The following is a 22242-nucleotide window of genomic DNA, read 5'->3' as shown; positions in this document are numbered from 1 at the left end:
GAGAGTTTGTTATTATGTGCATCATTATCATCCTTCTGTTCTCCAGCAGGACCTTTTATTTCTTTCATGCATTTTTATTCCACGTGTTATCAGAAAACTGTTTAATTACAAGAACAGGCTCGCGGTGAACATGAAGAGGATCCTCGGAAAAAAAGAATGCAAAGAAAAGTAGGAAGAACAAAACGTACAATAAAGACCAAGCTTTGTAAAGAGTCTTAGATACATTTGTTGCAATAAAACGCTTTTTAATTGAGTTGAAAAACTTTTACAAATGTCCTAAAAAATGGGTTTAAAAGGGTTTATTTAAATTAATCTTTATCTTATTCGACGGACTGATCTAAAATAATATATCATTTTAAACAATTCATCTTTTTTTTACTTAAAATATTACCAAGGTTAAGATGATACAGCTCTATATAGAGCTGACATAATAGTACTAGCATCTACAAGTAGAAATACATTTAGAAAATTACTGCATATTGAGTTTCTTCCTCCTCCATTATGTGTATTTTCCTGTTGCTTGTTTATGTGAAAACACCATTTTGAAGAAAAACTGTAGTTTGAAGGCTCTGAAAACTCCAAAGAATGACGTTAAAAGAAGCTGCAGACGAGTCTATGTGGGAGTTTTTATTATAGGCATGTTTTTGTTTACACTCTAGAATTAAACGGCTAAAGAAGACGAGACAATGTCCACACAAGGCTTCGTCCTCGTTCACCTTCAACATCCAGCTGCAACGTTTTCATCCAAAATAGGATTAATTATTGATGAAGGGAACAAACATGGAGGCTGTCGGGGCGTGTTTTTTTTTTTTTTGGTCTTTGCTGCACGATGACGGAGATTCATGTGAGCAGATGTTTAAACAGCAGCTCGCTGTGAGCGCTTCGCCTCGTGTTTGTGTGCGGGTTTTTTAGTGTCATTCATCCGGTGTGCGTTTGTTGATGATGAAAGAGTGGTTGAAACATTAGAAACATCAGGAATCAAGACAGACAAAGAAATTAAGACATTTTGGATACAACATTTTATCTTTTTTCGGTTTCAATCTCATCATGTTTTTTTTTTACAAAATCATACACTTCGATGTATTTTTGTTTTGTGTACATAACACATGTACAATTGTAGATTTAAATCCTTTGTCAACTGCAATCAACTTTGATCTAACAGTTTTCAATTGTAATTTTAAACATTTTTAATATATTAAAACAATGTTAAACTCTCATCAAACGAATAAACTATCAAACAATATATTTTAGAGATTGAAAAGGTATGAAAAGAATAATATTTCTTATTATTTATTCTTCCTACTTTCAATGAACAACACATTTACTTCATTGTTTAATTTGTTATTTTGGCTATTCATTAATAAACTTGAACATGATGCTTTATATACTTTAATTCTATATATGATTATTATGTTTATGATCATTTATTGTTATTATTTAAGGTGTGTTATATCCACTTTATGTGTATCATGTGATCATTATTTAATATCGACTAAAGAATAAAACATATATATATATAGAATACAGTTAAAATATAGTGTCGACAATGCATCGTTTTAAAGCAGTTTTTTGGTTAAAGACTATATTTAATGGAGTGAGCAGTGATGCTATTAACAGCCCGTGGCATTGGATAACAAAACGTTCCTAAAGTTTGATCCTCCGTGACTCCCCCGCTGATCTCAAATAGACGGAGGTTAGAAACGATGAGGCGGCTCAGCAGGTTAAAACACAATATCAAACCTGACCTTGTTATTCTTTCCCCCTTGTCTTCAGTTTTTTACAGATCCTTGTGCCAGCAGCCCTTGTCTCCATGGAAACTGCAGCCGAAGCAGCGGGGCTGAGAAGGAGGCGACTTACACCTGCCTGTGCACAGAAGGCTACGAGGGGGAGAGGTGCGATCAAATCTTATTGGACTTGCCACCCGCCGACTGGGAACCCGCCACCCCCTCTGCCCCGGAATCGGTAACGACGGTGGCCTCGGCCGCCGCCGCCACTCAGGCGCCCCAGCCAACCGCCACGTCCTCCGTCACTCTGGCGCCGCCCACCCTGCAGCCATGGCAACCCAAACCTGGCCAGCGAGTCCTGGTGGTTCTGTGGGAGGCTGACAGAGTGAGATGACTTTTTAACATGCAGCTCAGGTCAAGCGCTGCAACAGTGCGAGCGTGTGTGTGTTTCAGGTGGTGGAAGGTCTGCACTGTCTGAGCCCCGAGCTGTGCGAGCTGACGTCAGGGATCCTGACCGTCGCTCTGGAGCTGCCCGAGGAGACCGCCGTGAAGTAAGAGTCGAGTCTGATTGGGGGTTTGAACGATGTCAGTTCAAATCATGTTATTCTATGTCAACAAATCAAACTCACTTTCACAGTATTTAAACAATTGTTATTGTATTTAAACAAATTTGACTGTATTTACACAATTCCACCGTATATAACAACAACAAAATCTTGACTGTAATCAAACAATTTTTAACTTTTATCAAACAATTATCAAATATAATCCAATCATTTTCCACTATAACCAAACAATTTTCTAATATAATCCAATCATTTTCCACTATAACCAAACAATTTTCAACTATAATCAAACAATTTTCAACTATAATCAAACAATTTTCAACTGTAATCAAACAATTTCCAACTATAATCAAACAATTTTAAACTATAATCAAACAATTTCCAACTATAATCAAACAATTTTAAACTATAATCAACATTTTTCAACTATGATCAAACAATTTTCAACTATAATCAAACATTTTTCAACTATAATCAAACATTTTTCAACTATAATCAAACATTTTCAACTATAATCAAACATTTTCAACTATAATCAAACATTTTCAACTATAATCAAATTATTTTCAACTATAATCAAACATTTCCAACTATAATCAAACATTTTCAACTATAATCAAACATTTTCAACTATAATCAAACATTTTCAACTATAATCAAATTATTTTCAACTATAATCAAACATTTTCAACTATAATCAAACATTTCCAACTATAATCAAACATTTTCAACTATAATCAAACATTTTCAACTATAATCAAACATTTTCAACTATAATCAAACTATTTTCAACTATAATCAAACATTTTCAACTATAATCAAACATTTTCAACTATAATCAAACATTTTCAACTATAATCAAACTATTTTCAACTATAATCAAACATTTTCAACTATAATCAAATAATTTTCAACTATAATCAAACTATTTTCAACTATAATCAAACATTTTCAACTATAATCAAACATTTTCAACTATAATCAAACATTTCCAACTATAATCAAACATTTTCAACTATAATCAAACTATTTTCAACTATAATCAAACATTTTCAACTATAATCAAATTATTTTCAACTATAATCATACATTTTCAACTATAATCAAATTATTTTCAACTATAATCAAACATTTTCAACTATAATCAAACATTTCCAACTATAATCAAACATTTTCAACTATAATCAAACATTTTCAACTATAATCAAACATTTTCAACTATAATCAAACATTTTCAACTATAATCAAACTATTTTCAACTATAATCAAACATTTTCAACTATAATCAAACATTTTCAACTATAATCAAATTATTTTCAACTATAATCAAACATTTTCAACTATAATCAAACTATTTTCAACTATAATCAAACATTTTCAACTATAATCAAACATTTTCAACTATAATCAAACATTTCCAACTATAATCAAATTATTTTCAACTATAATCAAACATTTTCAACTATAATCAAATATTTTCAACTGTAATCAAACATTTTTCAACTATAATCAAACAATTTTCAACTGTAATCAAACATTTTTCAACTATAATCAAACAATTTTCAACTATAATCAAACAATTTTCAACTATAATCAAACAATTTTCCACTATAATCAAACAATTTTCAACTATAACCAACAATTTTCAACTATAATCAAAAAATGTTCAACTGTAATCAAACAATTTTCAACTATAATCAAACAATTTTCACTACAACCAAACAATTTTCAACTATAACCAACAATTTTCAACTATAATCAAAAAATGTTCAACTATAATCAAACAATTTTCAACTATAACCAACAATTTTTAACTATAATCAATCAATTTTCAACTATAATCAAACAATTTTCAACTATAACCGCCAATTTTTAACTATAATCAATCAATTTTCAACTATAATCAAACAATTTTCAACTATAATCAAACAATTTTCAACTATAACCAACAATTTTCAACTATAATCAAAAAATGTTCAACTATAATCAAACAATTTTCAACTATAATCAATCAATGTTCAACTATAATCAAACAATTTTCAACTATAACCAACAATTTCTAACTATAACCAAACAATTTTCAACTATAACCAATAATTTTCAACTATAATCAAACAATTTTCAACTATAACCAACAATTTTTAACTATAATCAAACAATTTTCAACTATAATCAAACAATTTTCAACTATAATCAAACAATTTTCAACTATAACCAACAATTTTCAACTATAACCAACAATTTTCAACTATAACCAACAATTTTCAATTATAATCAAACATTTTTCAACTATAATCAAACAATTTTCAACTATAATCAATCAATTTTCAACTATAACCAACAATTTTCAACTATAATCAAACTATTTTCCATTATAATCAAACTATTTTCAACTATAACCAACAATTTTCAACTATAATCAACCAATTTTCAACTATAATCAAACAATTTTCCACTATAATTAAACAATTTTCAACTATAACCAACAATTTTCAACTATAATCCAAAAATGTTCAACTGTAATCAAACAATTTTCAACTATAATCAAACAATTTTCACTATAACCAAACAATTTTCAACTATAACCAACAATTTTCAACTATAATCAAAAAATGTTCAACTATAATCAAACAATTTTCAACTATAACCAACAATTTTTAACTATAATCAATCAATTTTCAACTATAATCAAACTATTTTCAACTATAATCAAACAATTTTCAACTATAACCAACAATTTTTTAACTATAATCAAAAAATGTTCAACTATAATCAAACAATTTTCAACTATAATCAATCAATTTTCAACTATAATCAAACAATTTTCAACTATAATCAAACAATTTTCACTATAACCAAACAATTTTCAACTATAACCAACAATTTTCAACTATAATCAAAAAATGTTCAACTATAATCAAACAATTTTCAACTATAACCAACAATTTTTAACTATAACCAAACAATTTTCAACTATAACCAACAATTTTCAACTATGATCAAACAATTTTCAACTATAATCAAACAATTTTCAACTATAATCAATCAATTTTCAACTATAATCAAACAATTTTCAACTATAATCAAACAATTTTCAACTATAACCAACAATTTTCAACTATAATCAAAAAATGTTCAACTATAATCAAACAATTTTCAACTATAATCAATCAATGTTCAACTATAATCAAACAATTTTCAACTATAACCAACAATTTCTAACTATAACCAAACAATTTTCAACTATAACCAACAATTTTCAACTATAATCAAACAATTTTCAACTATAACCAACAATTTTTAACTATAATCAAACAATTTTCAACTATAATCAAACAATTTTCAACTATAACCAACAATTTTCAACTATAACCAACAATTTTCAATTATAATCAAACATTTTTCAACTAAAATCAAACAATTTTCAACTATAATCAATCAATTTTCAACTATAACCAACAATTTTCAACTATAATCAAACTATTTTCCATTATAATCAAACAATTTTCAACTATAACCAACAATTTTCAACTATAATCAACCAATTTTCAACTATAATCAAAAAATGTTCAACTATAATCAAACAATTTTCAACTATAACCAACAATTTTTAACTATAATCAATCAATTTTCAACTATAATCAAACAATTTTCAACTATAACCGCCAATTTTTAACTATAATCAATCAATTTTCAACTATAATCAAACAATTTTCAACTATAACCAACAATTTTTTAACTATAATCAAAAAATGTTCAACTATAATCAAACAATTTTCAACTATAATCAATCAATTTTCAACTATAATCAAACAATTTTCAACTATAATCAAACAATTTTCACTATAACCAAACAATTTTCAACTATAACCAACAATTTTCAACTATAATCAAAAAATGTTCAACTATAATCAAACAATTTTCAACTATAACCAACAATTTTTAACTATAACCAAACAATTTTCAACTATAACCAACAATTTTCAACTATGATCAAACAATTTTCAACTATAACCAACAATTTTTAACTATAATCAAACAATTTTCAACTATAATCAAACAATTTTCAACTATAATCAAACAATTTTCAACTATAATCAAACAATTTTCAACTATAACCAACAATTTTCAACTATAACCAACAATTTTCAACTATAATCAAACATTTTTTAACTATAATCAAACAATTTTCAACTATAATCAAACAATTTTCAACTATAATCAAACATTTTTCAACTATAATCAAACAATATTCAAATATAATCCAATAATTTTCAACTATAATCAAACATTTTGATTTTTTAAACAATTTGAGCTGTTGTCCAACAACATTTCAATCAAAAAATCTGCACTGCATTCAAACAATTTTCACTGTAATCAGACACAGTTTCACTATAACACAATCATTTTAACTGTATTTATACAAATTAAACTATAATCAAACAATTGTTATTGCAGTCAAACATTTTAACTGCACTCAAACAATGTTCAAGTCGTTAGAATGCAACTCTTCATGTATTCTATTTCTCATCCATGATCGCGTCAACATCTGAAACGCTTGTTTCCAGCCACACTTCTCTGAGCGAAGAACATTTAGAAATAAAAAGAAAGGTATTGTGGGCTCCAGTCATAGCTGCTGGCACCTGCATCTGTCTCCCAGGATTACACGGCCCCATAAACAGCCCCTGTGTGGTGATTGTCCATGAATAATGCAGCACAGACGTCGAGGTGAAGGCTGGATGTCCTTCACGTCGCTCCTTTATTACGGATGGTCGGCACGTCTCAGGGTCTCCATCGCGATCACAGACTCGAGTTAATCAACTGCTGCTTATTTACACGCTGGACAGTGAAGGACGCTCTTTTCGACATCTTTCACCGGGAGAGTCTGTGACGCCAACAGTTACATTTTTAAAAAAAATCCTGGAGGATACAGGACAACCCAAGATCAAATGTATGAGGTTGTCGAGCTGAATCTCATCTGCCCAAACTCATTGTGACTCGTTTGAATTCCTCATGACAAAAACCCGAATCACCTCCAGACTCTGCAGCATTTCCACCTGATCCTTGTCAGAGGAAAACTGCCATGTGATTCCTCGGGCGGCTGGATGAGCGTATGCTAACCAGCCGATGGTAATTCCCTCGGTATCCAACCTTGAAGTGAGTGTTGGCCGGATTACGGCGCTCGGATCTGGAGGACCCTCCGTGTGTGTCCTTGTTTGGCTCCACGGTGTGTTGGCATCACGGAGTCCCACGGAGGCAGGTATCGATGCAGAGTTCCCAGCAGCAGGCGTCAGATAGAGCGGCTCAGACGCTCATGAAGGCTCGGCCTTCTCCAAGAATCTTTAATCACAGCCATGGATTCATGCTCTCCGCTGGAACTGTATCACTCTGTGTATCGTTTGAAGTTCAGATCACACTTCTGTAAATCTCAGATGAATCACTAATTAGAAATTCTAATATCAAATTCAAAAAAACCTGAATATATTACAGTTAGTGTCAAATGGAGTTTTTTCTTCTCCTGAGATGGTAAAGATGAGTTGATGTGCTTTATTGAATTAGAAAGTAATTATGTATATACTTCAAGTTCAATGGAGGTTAAACATCAAGTCCAAAGTCTGGACAGGGGGGCATAAGAAGATTTCACTTGGGCAGAGAATGTAAAGATTTGTTTTCTTATTATTAAAATAAAGTGTTTTATATATTGTTTATTTAAAAAAAGGCTTCTCGTCCTTTACGCCAGTTTTATTAAATGTGTAAATTAATTAATCATTTACTTTACGAGTAATACACATTTCTGTTTGGTATTTATCACTTTAATTCAATCATTTTCCTCTCTAATCAAACAATTTTCAAACGTTATAAAACAATTTTCAACTTTAATCAAACAATTTATAACTGTATTCAAACTATTTTCAACTAAGATCAAACTATTTTCAACTATAATTTAGCAATTTTATCTATAAACGAACTATTTTAAGATGTAAACAAATAATTTTCAACTATAATAAAACAATTTTCAATTGTAGAGAAACAATTTCCAACTGTAATGAAACAATTTTCAACTATAATCCAACAATTTTCAACTATAATCCAACAATTTTCAACTATAATAAAACAATTTTCAATTGTAGTGAAACAATTTCCAACTGTTATCAAATATTCTGATGTTATCAAATGATATCCAACTATAATCCAACAATTTTCAACTGTAATCCAACAATTTTCAACTATAATCCAACAATTTTCAACTATAATCCAACAATTTTCAACTATAATCAAACAATTTTCAGTTGATCAGACATTTGAAAAAGATTGAAAACAAACAGAAAATAACATTTCTTATTATTTCTTCCTCTTATTCAAACTTCCAAATGTCAAACAAGCTTTATATCCAATAATGACATTTTAAAAGCATGAGTTCAACCTTCACCAGGTGTTAAAAGTTTAGACAACGTTTACCTAAACATCCTATTGTGTCATCATACATGTTATTTGATGTTTCTTTCAACTCAAAAAAGTATTTTTCTTCTCTCCAGGTTGCTGGTGAACGTCAGCGGAGCTCCAGCTCTGTGGCGCGTCAGCGAAGACGGTTTCCTCCGATCGTCCATTTCCAACGGCACCGCCGCGTTTTTCCTCCAGGCGTCCGATGGACTGGTGGTGCCGGACCACTTCCTGCCTCTGGGACAGAACTACTTCCTCAGTAAGATTACAATGCTTTGGTCAAAATGCTTGAATATAAAAGAGATAAAAATTATTCTCTTTATGAACCTGAATCATCAACTTTTTAAAGAGAAACAGCTTTTTTTTAAACTGAAATAATTAAATAATAATACAACTAAATAATAGACACATTAAACTAAATATACATAATTACTAGTGTTTGTTTATAAATTGATTATTTAATAATATAAAATAAATACAAAAAAGAAAATTCTGTTTTTGCCGTTTGACAGAATGTAATAACTGATTGAACAAGACTTAATCTTTTAATTTTAAGTAAACTATTTTTATAAGATTTAGTCACATTCAACAGTCATGTCTAAAAAAAACATCTTATTACAATAAAATAAATTAGACCTTAAAAAAAGAATTAAAAGATCTGCCAATATGATGATAAAAACACTCATTCTTGTCTTAAGACATTTTCTTGTTTTTTTTTTTAAACAAGAAAATGTTTCTTATCTCATTATTAACAAGTGATTTAGTGTCATTAAAAAAACATGAATCCCTTAGAATAAGACTTTGTCTGGACTTGTCAGGTGAATGTAGATCATCTTTAATAACTTCAAATAAGACCAAGAAACTCAGTTTTGTGGCTCAAATGAAATTCAAAAAGAAATCCTTCAAAATAGAAGCTGAAAGAATTTATTTTTAACCTTTATTTGGATAAATCGTACCTCCATTCTCTTTTCCCCCTTCTTTCTTACATAATTTATTTTTACCATTTCCTCCTTCTTTCTCTCTCCCTCTGTGCCCCCTTTTTTTTAAATTCATCTCTTTTGCTTTTCTTTTTTCGCTCTATCCTTGTTTATCTTTCAGGGATGTTTTCTGGTGTCAGTTGTTTTCCTTTTTAGCCGATGGATTAACTTTTAAGCTGCATGTCCGTCGACCTTGGAATGTCTGCTAACCGTGATCTTGAGAGAGCAAGAGGAGGAGGAGGAGGAGGAGGAACGAGTGAGGAAAGAATTGAGATTAGTCTAAAGAAAGATGGGGATCAGAAGTAGACGGACAGATACAGATGGAAGGAGTCAGATCACCCGGAACGAGTGTGACCTTGACAGTATCGTGACGTCACGGCGACAGGAGGAGGAGGAGGAGGTGGAGGAGGTGGAAGAGGAGGTGGTGGTGGTGACTTTGCATCTTGTGGTTCCGTGCGACCGGCCCCGGAATGACAATGCAGTTCAGTGTCATTGAACTGTCAATCAACCGGGGGCCGTGAGGGAGCAGCGTGCTCTGTGATTGGCCGCCGCGCTTTTACCTTTTGCTCCGTGAGCTCAGTGGACAAGAAACATTTTTTTCTTTTTTTTTTTAAAGTGTCTGTAAACGTTCACCGCGGGTCTATTTTTAACCTGCTGTGACGGTGAAGCCCTGGGCCCGTGATGGAGGCTGGAATAAGGAATGTTCTGACCTTCCGGGCGGACTAGAGGGGACTGACTGTCCAGTGTAGTCCACTCCTGTCCCTATTAGCTCTGATTTGGTCATTATTAGATAAGAATGACATCATTTACAAACATAAAATACAAGTTTTTTTTTTAATCTTTTGTCCAGGTGTGATGAAGGCAGGCGCCCCGACAGACCCGGACGTCACCCTGAGACTCAACCTGACGGTGAAGGCCAGCAGTTGCGTGGAGCCCGGCAGCAGCTTCAGCGACCCCCAGTGCTCGGGCAGAGGGAAGTGCGTGACTCAGCCTGCGGAGGTGAGTTCTGGAGATGGACTCTTCAGAGTCTGGACTCGCTGTTGTTGTCGTTCCAGAGCACGTTCTTCTGCGAGTGTCAGGACGGCTACACGGGAATATTCTGCGAGGAGTTCGACGCCTGCCACCGCCGCCCGTGTCGCCACAACGGCACCTGCACCGACGTCCGACAGGGAGACGAAGGACGGAACTTCAGCTGCTCCTGCCCGCCAGGTGAGCGAGCGCCGTCTCTCTCTCTCTTTTCCCATGATGCTCTCTGTCGCTTCAACAGCACGATTTCTATCTCGTTCGACAGGGTTCGAAGGAGAACGCTGCCAGGTGCTGGTGGATCATTGCGCCTCCATGCCCTGCAAGAACGGAGCCACTTGTGTCAGCAGCCTGGCCGGACCTCGGTGCTACTGCTCTGAAGGTGCAACATCTGAGCCTGAAGTTTTATTTCAAAGGAAGACTAATGTCCAAGTCTCTTGACACATGTTTTAAATGTTGAAGTCTTCCTCTCCGAGATGCCTTTTCTTAGTTCTAAGTTATTTTATTAAGTTCTTCCCTGATACGAAATCTCAGCGAAAGAGGGGTTACGAGAGCGGAGTCACTCCTCCAGCCAGCTGTAATCACACCCCGCTTTGTTTATACAACGAGTCCCTTGTAGAACGTTTATTTATTTTTTCCTTTCTCTTTTCTTTCTTTCATCACACTTTTCCTGTCTTTTTTCCTTTTCTTTCTGTCCTTCCTCTGATATTTTTTTTCATTTTATTTCACCTTCTTTCTTTCTGTCTTCAGTTGCTTCTTTGTCTTTCTTTCTTTGTATCTGTCTCTCCTTTATTTATCTCTCTCTTTATTCCTGTCTTAAGCCTTTTCTTTCTCTCTGTCTCATTTTCTTTCATTTATCATTTTTCTTTCTCTCTGTCTCATTTTCTTTCGTTTATCATTTTTCTTTCTCTCTGTCTCATTTTCTATCTGTGTCCCTTTTTCTTACCTACTTTTTCGCTTAACCTCCTTTCTAACTTTCTTTTTCCTATTATTGTTCATTTATTTTGTGTTCTTGGACTCTGTCTTTCTCTATCCCTCTCTTAATTTCTTTATTTCTCTCTTACGCTCTCTTTCTTTCCTTCTTTTTTCTGTCTCGGTCATATTCATTTTTTTTCTCCATCTTTCTTTCCAAGAAACAGCAGCAATTTTAAACAGGAACTAAAGTAAATGTGTTTTTATGAGTCATTTATCCTGAGTCATGTGTCGTGTGTGCGGCACGACTCAATCTAAACCGTTAACTTTGTTTAATGTCGGCGGCAGCACAAATAAACCGCTCACTGTCGGAACGTTTCCATGAGGGAAAAGAGGCACAAACACGTCGAGCTACAACTCCGTAGTAAAAAAGAACAAACCGAGCGTGTCATCATAATCCTGCGGTGTGTGGGCAGGTGCTGCTAATGTGATACTCATTAGGAAAAAGGTGCAAAGTAGTGAAAAAGATTTCCCTTCGACTGTTGCTGATGCGTCTTCTTCTTCTTCCGGAGCGGAATGATGGAGTCTCTTCTTACAAGGTGCAATAAAATTCTGCATGGGGGGGAATTCTCCAGAGAGAGGAACGAGGACCCTTCATTAGCTCAATGGACTGCGCCGGTGTGCAGTCAGCACCGGGGCCTCACGGTGTGTTTGCCATAAATCAAGGAGTCCACTCATTATACGCCGCTAAAGGTGCGCGGAACACAACGCCGGCAGGTCTCGTGAGAATAAAACTGAAGCTAATGTTATTTTTAGAGAAGAGCTAACGAGAGGAGAGGCTTCAACGTGCAACGCTTGAGTGAAGGAATCAAACGTTTTATGAATCAACCTCGACCCGGATCTGTCTTCAACTCATTTAGCTGCGGCGGAATTTAAGGCACATAGTTGCGTAAAATCAAATCTGAAATGGTTGATAAATGGTACTTTAAAGAGCATACATGTCTTTCAGAGAGGACAGTGTTCTTTAAAATTGCTTTATATATGATTTCTCAGGGTCAAAGTGAGCCAGGGGCCCGAAAACAAATGTGTTTGTGGTATCCCTTGTGTTGTTTCTGGTTTAAAGTGAACGACCTCACTGGCTTCCATAAATAAATATGCAGTGGTGGAGGTAACTCACCTTGACCTAGAGACAACACAAGGGATACCACAAACACATTTGTTTTCAGGCCTTCGGGTCACCTTGACCCTAAGATAACATAAGGGTAAAGACTTCATGTTACATGGATGGATGGATGTAAAAACTTTATTGATCCCTCTGGATGTTCTTTTTTCGGGAAATTGTTTTTACAACACAGAGCAACACAGACGTTGGTTTCATAGAACAAGAACAAAGTGCAAGATTACAGAATCTAAAGATAAAGATAAAGAACATAGATTTAATTAAAAAAAATAACAAGGATTAACATAGAATATCATCTTTTCAGTCCACTCCTGCCCCCAGACTCAGAATTAAACCGCCTAATAGCACGAGGAATGAATGAGTCCCTGAGTCTATTAGTGTTAACTGACTGATGACAGTGTTCAGAAGATGGCAGATGACAGTCATCCTCTCAGCACTGTCATCAGTGAGCAGAGAAGCAGAATGAGAGCATGAATGCTCCTACCCAGGTGCAAAACAAATAGACTCAAGGACTCATTCATTCCTCGGGCTATTAAATTGTACAATTCTGAGTTCGGGGGCAGGAGTGGAGTGAGAGTATCTGGATGTTCTGTTCTATGTTAGTCTTTGTATCCTTGGTCTTTGTTATTTTTCTTTGATCTATGTTCTTTGTCTTTGTCTTTAGACTTAGATTGTGTCATCTTGTTCTTTCTCTTTATGTTCTTCTTCTTATTTTATTTTTTATTTATTATTTTTTATTGTTTATGAAACATTGCTGGCTATTGGAAAAAAACAATTTCCCGAAGGAGACCTCCTGAGGGATCAATAAAGTTTTACCTTACTTTACCTTATGACTGTCATCACCCATGATGGACAGTAGTTTGTCCAGTGATCTCCTCTCAGCAACTGTCACCAGTGAGTCCAGCTTCATGCCAACCACAGAGCCAGCCCTCCTGATCAACCTGTCCAGGGTTTTGAAAATAAAGTTGTCCTGCCTTTCTGTCTTATTTTATAGTTTCCAATATGCCTTTTGACCTCTTTGCTCATCTTATTCCTCCTCTCAAGGGTACCAAGGTGCCACGTGTGAGCAGAAGGTGGACCCCTGTGCATCGAGCCCGTGTCACAACAATGGATCCTGCTACCCTCAGGGTCCCGGGCCCCTGGGGTTCGGCTGCACCTGCACAGTGGGTTTCACCGGCCCCACCTGTGCCCAGTTGGTGGACTTCTGTGCTCTGAACCCCTGTGCCCATGGAGTGTGTCGCAGTGTTGGCAACAGTTACAGGTGCCTGTGTGTCCCAGGTGAGACTCACCATCACCTGAACACTCTCTCTTTAAAGTTTCAAGTCAAACTTCACTCATTTTCTTCTCACCCTCATGTCCTCATGGATTATTTACAGAGTAATCTGTTAATTTTTAGAGTTAAAGACACTTAAAAACATCCAAATATATCCGTAAGTCTCTCTTGTTGAAGCTTGGATGTGAAAAACTTCTATAAGTCTGTTTACTTTTAGTTTGTTTGTAGTGGAAGATCCAAGTCTTTCAGCTTCTGCCTGAAGTCTTCCCTCAAAGAAACACATGTGCTAAAAACAAGCTTAAAATATAGACACTTAAGAAATAAAGAGAAAAAGACAAAGAAAATAAAGCGATAGACTGAAAGGGGGAAATGCAGAAATAAAGCAAGAGCAAAAGAAAGACATTAAGCGAGATATGAGAGAAAGACTAAGACTAAAAAAAGAAAGAGGGATGAGAGAGAAAGAAGTCAGAAGACAGAAATAAAAAGGAAGAGACGGAAATAAATGAGTAAATAAGACGAAAAATGAGAAAGAAAGAAAATGAGAAAAAAACACAGATAGACAGAAATGAAAAAGGAAAAATTGAAGTGGTAGAAAACTATACATATTTTTAGATAATTAATTCTTGAGACAAAATCTATGATAATTCTTATGCTAATGATAATGACAATGCAAAAATAATGATACAGTTGGACATTAGTCTTATTAAGTTAGCTTAATGAGCATGATGTGCTAACTTGTTGCGTTAGCGTGATTAGCTTGTTGTGTTAGCTTTATGAGCATGTTGTGTTCGCTTGATGAGCTAGTTTTGTTAGCTTGATGAGCTAGTTTTATTAGCTCTGAGTTAGTTGTGTTAGCTTGATGAGCAAGTTTTATTATCTCAATGAGTTAGTTGTGTTAGCTTGATGAGCTAGTTTTATTATCTCAATGAGTTAGTTGTGTTAGCTTGATGAGCTAGTTTTATTATCTCAATGAGTTAGTTGTGTTGGCTTGATGAGCTAGTTTTATTATCTCAATGAGTTAGTTGTGTTAGCTTGATGAGCTAGTTTTATTATCTCAATGAGTTAGTTGTGTTAGCTTGATGAGCTAGTTTTATTATCTCAATGAGTTAGTTGTGTTGGCTTGATGAGCTAGTTTTATTATCTCAATGAGTTAGTTGTGTTAGCTTGATGAGCTAGTTTTATTATCTCTATGAGCTAGTTGCGATAGCTCAATGGGCTTGATGAGCTGTACTGTTGTATTTAGAACACAGTTCCTCGATCAACTCAGAAAATAGGAAAAGTAACATCAATATACAACATTTCAAAAGGTAAAATAGTTACCCTGCATATACAGTTTGTTACTGTAACAAAAAGCTAAAGTAAACATTAGTTACAGAGAAGTTTTTAACTTTCCTTCTTCTGACTTGTGTAACCTGTGGCTCTTCCTGCGAGTTGTTGTCAGGCTGAATAATGAGCTCATTTTAGACGAGATGTGTTGATGGTCCTGTGATGAGATCAATTGAGGGGAACCATGAGTGATCCTTCTTCATTGTCTGGCCAGTGACGTGTTGGGGCGAAAGGATGGATGACTCTCAGTCCTGCACTTGTTCCTCCTGCTTCATAGTTCAGATCCTCTTTCGTTCCAGGTTCTTGAACATTGAGTGCAGGATTTACACCCTGAGGGGAAACTCACACCATCATTTAAGACACTTTTAAAGTTTTGTATCACTTTTTTTTAATGTAAGTTTTTTTTAAAATTCCCATCTAAATTATTTTTTATCATATTTATGTATTTAATTTTTATTATTTGTCATATTTGACAACTTTCTGTTTGATTTTCATTATCATGCGTTTTATTTATATTATATTATATTAATAGGTTTTCCACTAATTTATAATTTTTCTCCCACTATGACTATTATTTTTTCTAGCTTATCTTTATAATTTAATTTCCAAATAATACCTGGGAATTTTTATCTATATTTCTGGTCATAATAATATTCCATTTTCTCTCTTAAAAACAAGTTGTAATTCAATTTATTTCATCGCAATATCTCTGTTTCTCTTTCTCTCATTCATTCGCTCATTTTATCGACTAACTGACCATCACAATATTTATTATTTAAATTGAACATTGTCCCTCTCTTGACAGTTATAATAATATAATATACTTTGATTCTTCACCCTGAAGATTTTATTTAGGAAGCCTGTTCAAATGTCATGCCAATATATTTATTAAATAAAAAGTTAAAGTTAAGTTAAATCATTTGTAAATGCAACCAACATTAAATGTATACATTAACAATTTTAATTGAGATGAGCACTATTATCTCATTCACCGTGTGTGTGTGCATGTAATGTGTGTGTGTGTGTGTGCCCTTAAATGTACAGTAAGCAGCCGGTGTCGTCACTCTGTGGCGTGAGTGTGTTGTGCTCGTGTAAACGGACTCGACGGCTGCAGAGAAATGTCATGTCGTCTTCTACTCATTAACTAAGTGGGACTGCTCCACGGTCTTGGAAAAGGCAATTGACATTTTCCCTGACATTTCAGCGAGAGCCCCCGAGAGGGTCTGAACCAGACGCCCATTAATTCACTGTCTTATCCAAACGGCTTCAACACAACAAAGCTTTGTGTTTCCTTAAAAGAGTTCAACTTAAACCAGTGAATAATTAGAATAATAGTTTGATTTAAATATTACTTTTGTCTTTATATGTAGTGTTTCAGAATCTATTGAAACATTTCGTTTTTTTTTTTGGAAAATGTATCTTTCATGTTCCTCTTCTTATTAAAAGGTACTTTGTTGAATCATGAAGAACATAGTAGTTGAACCATGTTCTACTACGTTAAGTAGTTCTGCTCCTGCTTCCTCCATCAGTGCACAACCGCCCTCCTATGGTGAACATCGTGTATTACATCTTAAATAATAAACATTTCATATTTTAGTTATGTTATTGCGCAATTCTTACCTGTCGACTCTTCCTCTCTTGAATTATTCACTGTACTGTATATAACTGCACTTATGACATTAAATATTTACATGTGTATCATGGGAGCAGGTCTCATTGGAAATAACACGATAATCCAGATGGAACGTGTCTCTTCAAGGTTACCACGGCTTGTACTGCGAGGAGGAATACAACGAGTGTCTGTCGGCTCCTTGTCAGAACTACGCCACCTGCAGGGATCTGATCAACGCCTACGAGTGTGTGTGCACCCCCCAGTTCGAGGGTGAGGGTCCCACATCATCCATGACACGAGTGACCCTAAACTATAACACAATGACTTTAATTATGTTACAAAAACAAGAGATTCTTGGTTCATGTTTTTCATATTAATAATCTGTGTGTGTTTGTGTTTTTGCGTCTATGTGTGTATTTGTGTGTGTGTGTGCTTGTGTCTATGTGTGCATATTTGTTTTGTGTGTGTTTTTCCATGTGTGTATCTTTTGTGTGTTTGTGCCTGTGCGTGTCTTTGTGTATGTGTGTTTTGTTTTTATGTGTTTTGTTTGCACTTGTTTCGGTGTGTGTATGTTTTTTCTCTATATTTGTGTATCTGTGTTTGTTTCTGTTTTTGTGTTTGATTTCCTGTGTGTGTGTGTGTGTGTGTGTGTAGGCAGACACTGTGAACTCTACAAGGATCCCTGCCTGAGGCTGAGGTGCCAAAACGGAGGTCGCTGTGAAAGTTCTGGTCTGAACGCTTCATGTTCATGTTCAGCTGGATACTCAGGTACAATTGAGGACCTTAAACTATTCAAGTATTAGCTTGACGAGCTACTTCTGGTAGCTTGATGAGCTAGTTATTTAGCTTGATGAGCTAGTTGTTTAGCTTGATGAGCTAGTTATTTAGCTTGATGAGCTAGTTGTTTAGCTTGATGAGCTAGTTATTTAGCTTGATGAGCTGGTTGTGTTAGCATGGTGAGCTAGTAGTTTTAGCTTGATGAGCTAGTTGTGTTAGCTTGATGAGCTAGTTGTTCTAGCTTGATGAGCTAGTTGTGTTAGCTTGATGAGCTAGTTGTGTTAGCATTATGAGCTAGTTGTTTTAGCTTGATGACATAGTTGTGTTAGCTTAATGAGCATGTTTTGTTAGCTTGATTGACTTGTTGTGTTAGCTTTGTGAGCTATTTGTGTGAGCTTGATGAACATGTTGTGTTAGCCTGATGAAGATGTTGTGTTAGCTTTATGAGCTAGTTGTGTTTGCTTGATGAGCTAGTTGCCATAGCTTTATGGGCTTGATGAGCTAGTTTTCTTAGCTTGATGAACATGTTGTGTTAGTTCTCTGAAAATGTTGTGTTAGCCTGATGAGCTAGTTGTGTTAGCTTTATAGGCTTGATGAGCTAGTTGTGTTAGTATGTAACCTAGTTGTGTTAGCTTTACGAGCTAGTTGTGTTGGCTTTATAGACTTGATGAGCTAGCAGTGTTAGCTCGCTGGCTACAGTCCATCCAGGTGTGGTTCAGGTCTTACAGCGGTTGAAGCTCAACTAAAGCTCTCCTCAGGTGAAAGATGCGAGGTCGACGTGAACGAGTGCGAGAGCAACCCTTGTCACCACGGCGGCTCCTGCGTGGACCAATCAAACGGCTTCACCTGCCACTGCCCCCCCGGGTGGGTGGGTCCGAGCTGCGAGATCCGTAAGTCGAACCCTCCAGAACCTCCCTGAGAAGGTCTTCCTCCGAGTCATGTGGATCCATTGTTGTGTTGGTGCGTCAGACCTGCAGTGGAAACCGGCTCACGTGGAGGACACGCTGACCAACATGCCGCGCCACAGCCTGTACATCATCATCGGAGCGCTCTGTGTGGCCTTCGTCCTCATGCTCATCATCCTCATCGTGGGCATCTGTCGCATCAGTCGCATCGAGTACCAGGGCTCGTCCCGTCACGCCTACCAGGAGTTCTACAACTGTCGCAGCATCGACAGCGAGTTCAGCAACGCCATCGCCTCCATCCGCCACGCCAGGTGTGCTCACCTTGATCTCGTCCAATCATCTGCCATTACAAAGTTTTTTTGAATGACTTTCCCAGCTTCTTAGTCCCACTCACAGAAGCTTCCTTTAGCTATTACTGCCACCAAACCTTATCTGTGGAGACTTGAGCTTTTGTCTGGTGTTTTTTTTTAAATTATTTATACCTCTACTAGTGTGATGGTGTCCTGATAGAGTCCAATAACTTTACTTCATTATTCATTTAATAGTTTGTATATTTTAACAATTTAATTTAAAAAATGGAATATTTTCTAAATGAATACATTTTGTTGGATATTCTAATTCCAATAATTAAAAAACTAATTTTCAAAATCGTACTAACATATTAATATAGAATTAATAATTTCTTTTATATTGAGTATTTTTTATTAAATTATAAATAAAAACATACATACAGTAATTTCAATATAAAATTATTTAATTAAACTATTCATTTAACACAAATTAAACCTTGAGTAAATAAAGAATGAATTGTATTATATATATAAAAAAATACATATTATATATACATATATATATATATATATATATATATATATATATATTTATACTTATAAAAACAACATTTTAAAATAAAAATGTCTAAACATTTGAATTTCTGATGGAACTGATGTACTTCCTTGGGGAAAAGTTTCAATTTTCATTTAATAAATGTTCCGTGAATTTAATATTTTCCCCACATATTGAACCTAAACCGAGTCTACTGTATCCCCTCGTCCTCAGTCATCGACGATTCAATCGCTCCTTGAGCTGCAGAGGACGTAATGACTGCCGCCATCTAGCAGCCAGAAGTTTAATTGCAACACAAAAATGAACAAACGCTGTGAATATTTGCACGTTAATTGTAAACTCGTAAACATGTCTTTCACCCCTTAATATGTCACTAGAGACTTTTCTTTATTTTCATTTGGTAGCTGCTGTAGAACTCTTTCGCTGACATTCTGACCATTTTCACAGAAATGCGTCGATATTGATATTTTCTGACAAGATGGTGCAGGTAGTTTGTGTCTAACGGGTCGAGTGTTTCCTCGCAGACTTCGTCCGTCATCAGTCGTTTTTTTTATTCCCACGATTCTGCTTCACCCACAGATGAAGAATCAATAACACAAATCACTTTCATAGCAAAGATCTGCTGCTGCTGCTGCTGCTGTGTCTCTGAGATCCTCGTCTTTGACTCAGAATAATGGATTCTTTTTCAGATTCGGAAAGAAGTCCCGGCCGACCATGTACGACGCGACCCCCATCGCCTACGAGGACTACAGCCCGGACGACAAACCTCTGGTCACTCTCATCAAAACCAAGGATTTGTAAACACACACCACACTCGCGCGCACACACAAACACACACACACCTACACAATTCCACGAGTCTTTCCCGGAGACCAGAACAACAATCTGAATGTAAGATAGAGAAAAAACCATTAGAAGTAGTTTGAAGATACAGATGTGGGATTTGATACGTCTATTTTCCGCTCCCGACAAGGCTTTACTGTAGCATAAGAATATAGATTATAAAGAGCGCCCCCTTCTGGCGTGGAGGGACGACTCCAGACACTTTTGAGGTGTAAATAAAGCGGTCGCCGTTGTTTCAGGTGTCGTAGAAATAGAAAACACACCTTGAGTTTTTTTCTACATTTCCATGAAAGGACCCTTCAGATGAGGCTCGTGCATGACTGAAGTGGATACTTTGACTTACGTTACTCTCCGTTGAGACACTTTATCTCTGCCCGACGTATGGTTTCTTTGTGGTGAGTTGATCTAATATTTATAACACGTTGTACACAGTTAGATCTTTCTAATCAAAAAAAAAAAATAAAGTCATATATATATAAATATATCTGTTCTTACGGCTTAAATAGAAAAAGATGCTCGACAACCTTCCTGACGTCTGTATCCACGTGATGTTTAGGGTTAATAGGAGGAAGTCGACTCGTGTGTTTCATCCATCAGTTCCATCAAGAAGAGATTTGTGTTCGTGCTGACGTCATGATGTTTTAGGAGTAGCTCGGCCCGACTCGCTTTCCAGTTTCTCCATATTATTTAAACACATAACGACATATTATCTATGTTAAGTGATGTAAACAATAAAGATTCAAGTGAAGAATATTTTGTCTTACTTTGACCTGGGATTTCATTTTTTTGGAATCAAAAGAAAACATGAATGATGCGTTTTTTTTATTTTTTATTAAGGTACTGATCCTTAATCGTGGAAGTGTTTCCTTAAAGGAAAGACCATTTATGGTGTGTCGGTCATGTCAACACCCTCGGTGACCTCACACTTCATCCAGATGTTGCCCGTGTAAACACCTCTAAATACAGACTGGCGCTGTGGCGTAATATCACTCAACACACCCTGGTGACGTGTGTACACAAACATATACACCGACACACACTAGTGGGGTGTTTGAGATCTAAAGAGGTTTTTTTTTACTTTTGAGTGATAAAAAAAAGTTATTTTCTCTGAAAACAACGTGATGTAACTCATGTCTTTAATCAACAATTCCATATATTCAACCTGAAATCAATAACTTTAGCTCCGTACTCTCTGTACAAATCTTTAAAATGTTCTTTTCCCAACTGTGGGAATTCTCTGTCCTCGGTTTCCAGAGCCAAACAATCAGATTTGTGGGAAAAACAAAGTGTTTTTCTTTTTTCCGTCACAAGCCGTTCAACTAATCCCACGCAAAAGCTCTTACAGTAACATTTCCGTGCCTGGTACTCGTTCTGAATCAGTACAATATATAGCACGGATTACCTAAAAAACATTTTCTCCATGGTTATCGCCATGACGATGATGAAATGAACTCATGAGTTCATGTTCATTCATTCAAGAATTACTGACTCAAAGCCTCTTTTCGTTTTGTTTCCGCCACATTTGAATCATGTTTAAAAACATGATTTCTTCCTCTTAAGCCTGTGCTTTGGTTTTATTGTGCATTCTATGAATAAAAAACACACATTTATGTGCAAAAGTTAAGTTAGTTTTGAGTTTGAAATGCATTGATTGGCCCTTAAACTGTATTTATGACCACAAGTTGAAACTGTAGAAAATGTTTCTGTGACATCTAACTATTATTATTTTGTATTTATTATTGTATTAAAATATATTTCTTATATCATATCTAGAGAAAAAGGGTTATTTTATAGCCATTTTCTCATTTTAATTGGCATGTTTTAGTCGTTTTTTTAA

General features: G+C 35.2%; 2 protein-coding genes across 2 annotated transcripts in view; one reads left to right on the top strand and one right to left on the bottom strand.

Moving 5' to 3' along the window:
• Positions 1-21156, top strand: part of dner (delta/notch-like EGF repeat containing) — a 45193-nt gene extending 24037 nt beyond the window's left edge. The window contains exons 2-13 of the mRNA XM_087796342.1: positions 1774-2109; positions 2178-2275; positions 8827-8990; positions 10559-10707; positions 10764-10917; positions 11000-11113; positions 13868-14101; positions 17182-17304; positions 17689-17802; positions 18570-18701; positions 18781-19027; positions 20252-21156. Coding sequence (XP_087652468.1) covers positions 1774-2109; positions 2178-2275; positions 8827-8990; positions 10559-10707; positions 10764-10917; positions 11000-11113; positions 13868-14101; positions 17182-17304; positions 17689-17802; positions 18570-18701; positions 18781-19027; positions 20252-20363 — 1977 coding nt within the window. The 3' untranslated portion in view covers positions 20364-21156. The remainder of the gene's footprint in view (positions 1-1773; positions 2110-2177; positions 2276-8826; positions 8991-10558; positions 10708-10763; positions 10918-10999; positions 11114-13867; positions 14102-17181; positions 17305-17688; positions 17803-18569; positions 18702-18780; positions 19028-20251) is intronic.
• Positions 1-22242, bottom strand: part of daw1 (dynein assembly factor with WDR repeat domains 1) — a 267508-nt gene that overhangs the window by 80395 nt on the left and 164871 nt on the right. The window lies entirely within an intron of this gene.

This window comes from Callionymus lyra, chromosome 7 (genome assembly GCF_982586985.1).
Source record: "Callionymus lyra chromosome 7, fCalLyr1.hap1.1, whole genome shotgun sequence".
Lineage (NCBI taxonomy): Eukaryota > Metazoa > Chordata > Actinopteri > Syngnathiformes > Callionymidae > Callionymus > Callionymus lyra.
Note: the sequence above shows the minus strand (reverse complement) of the source record. Positions and strands in the feature narration are given on the sequence as shown.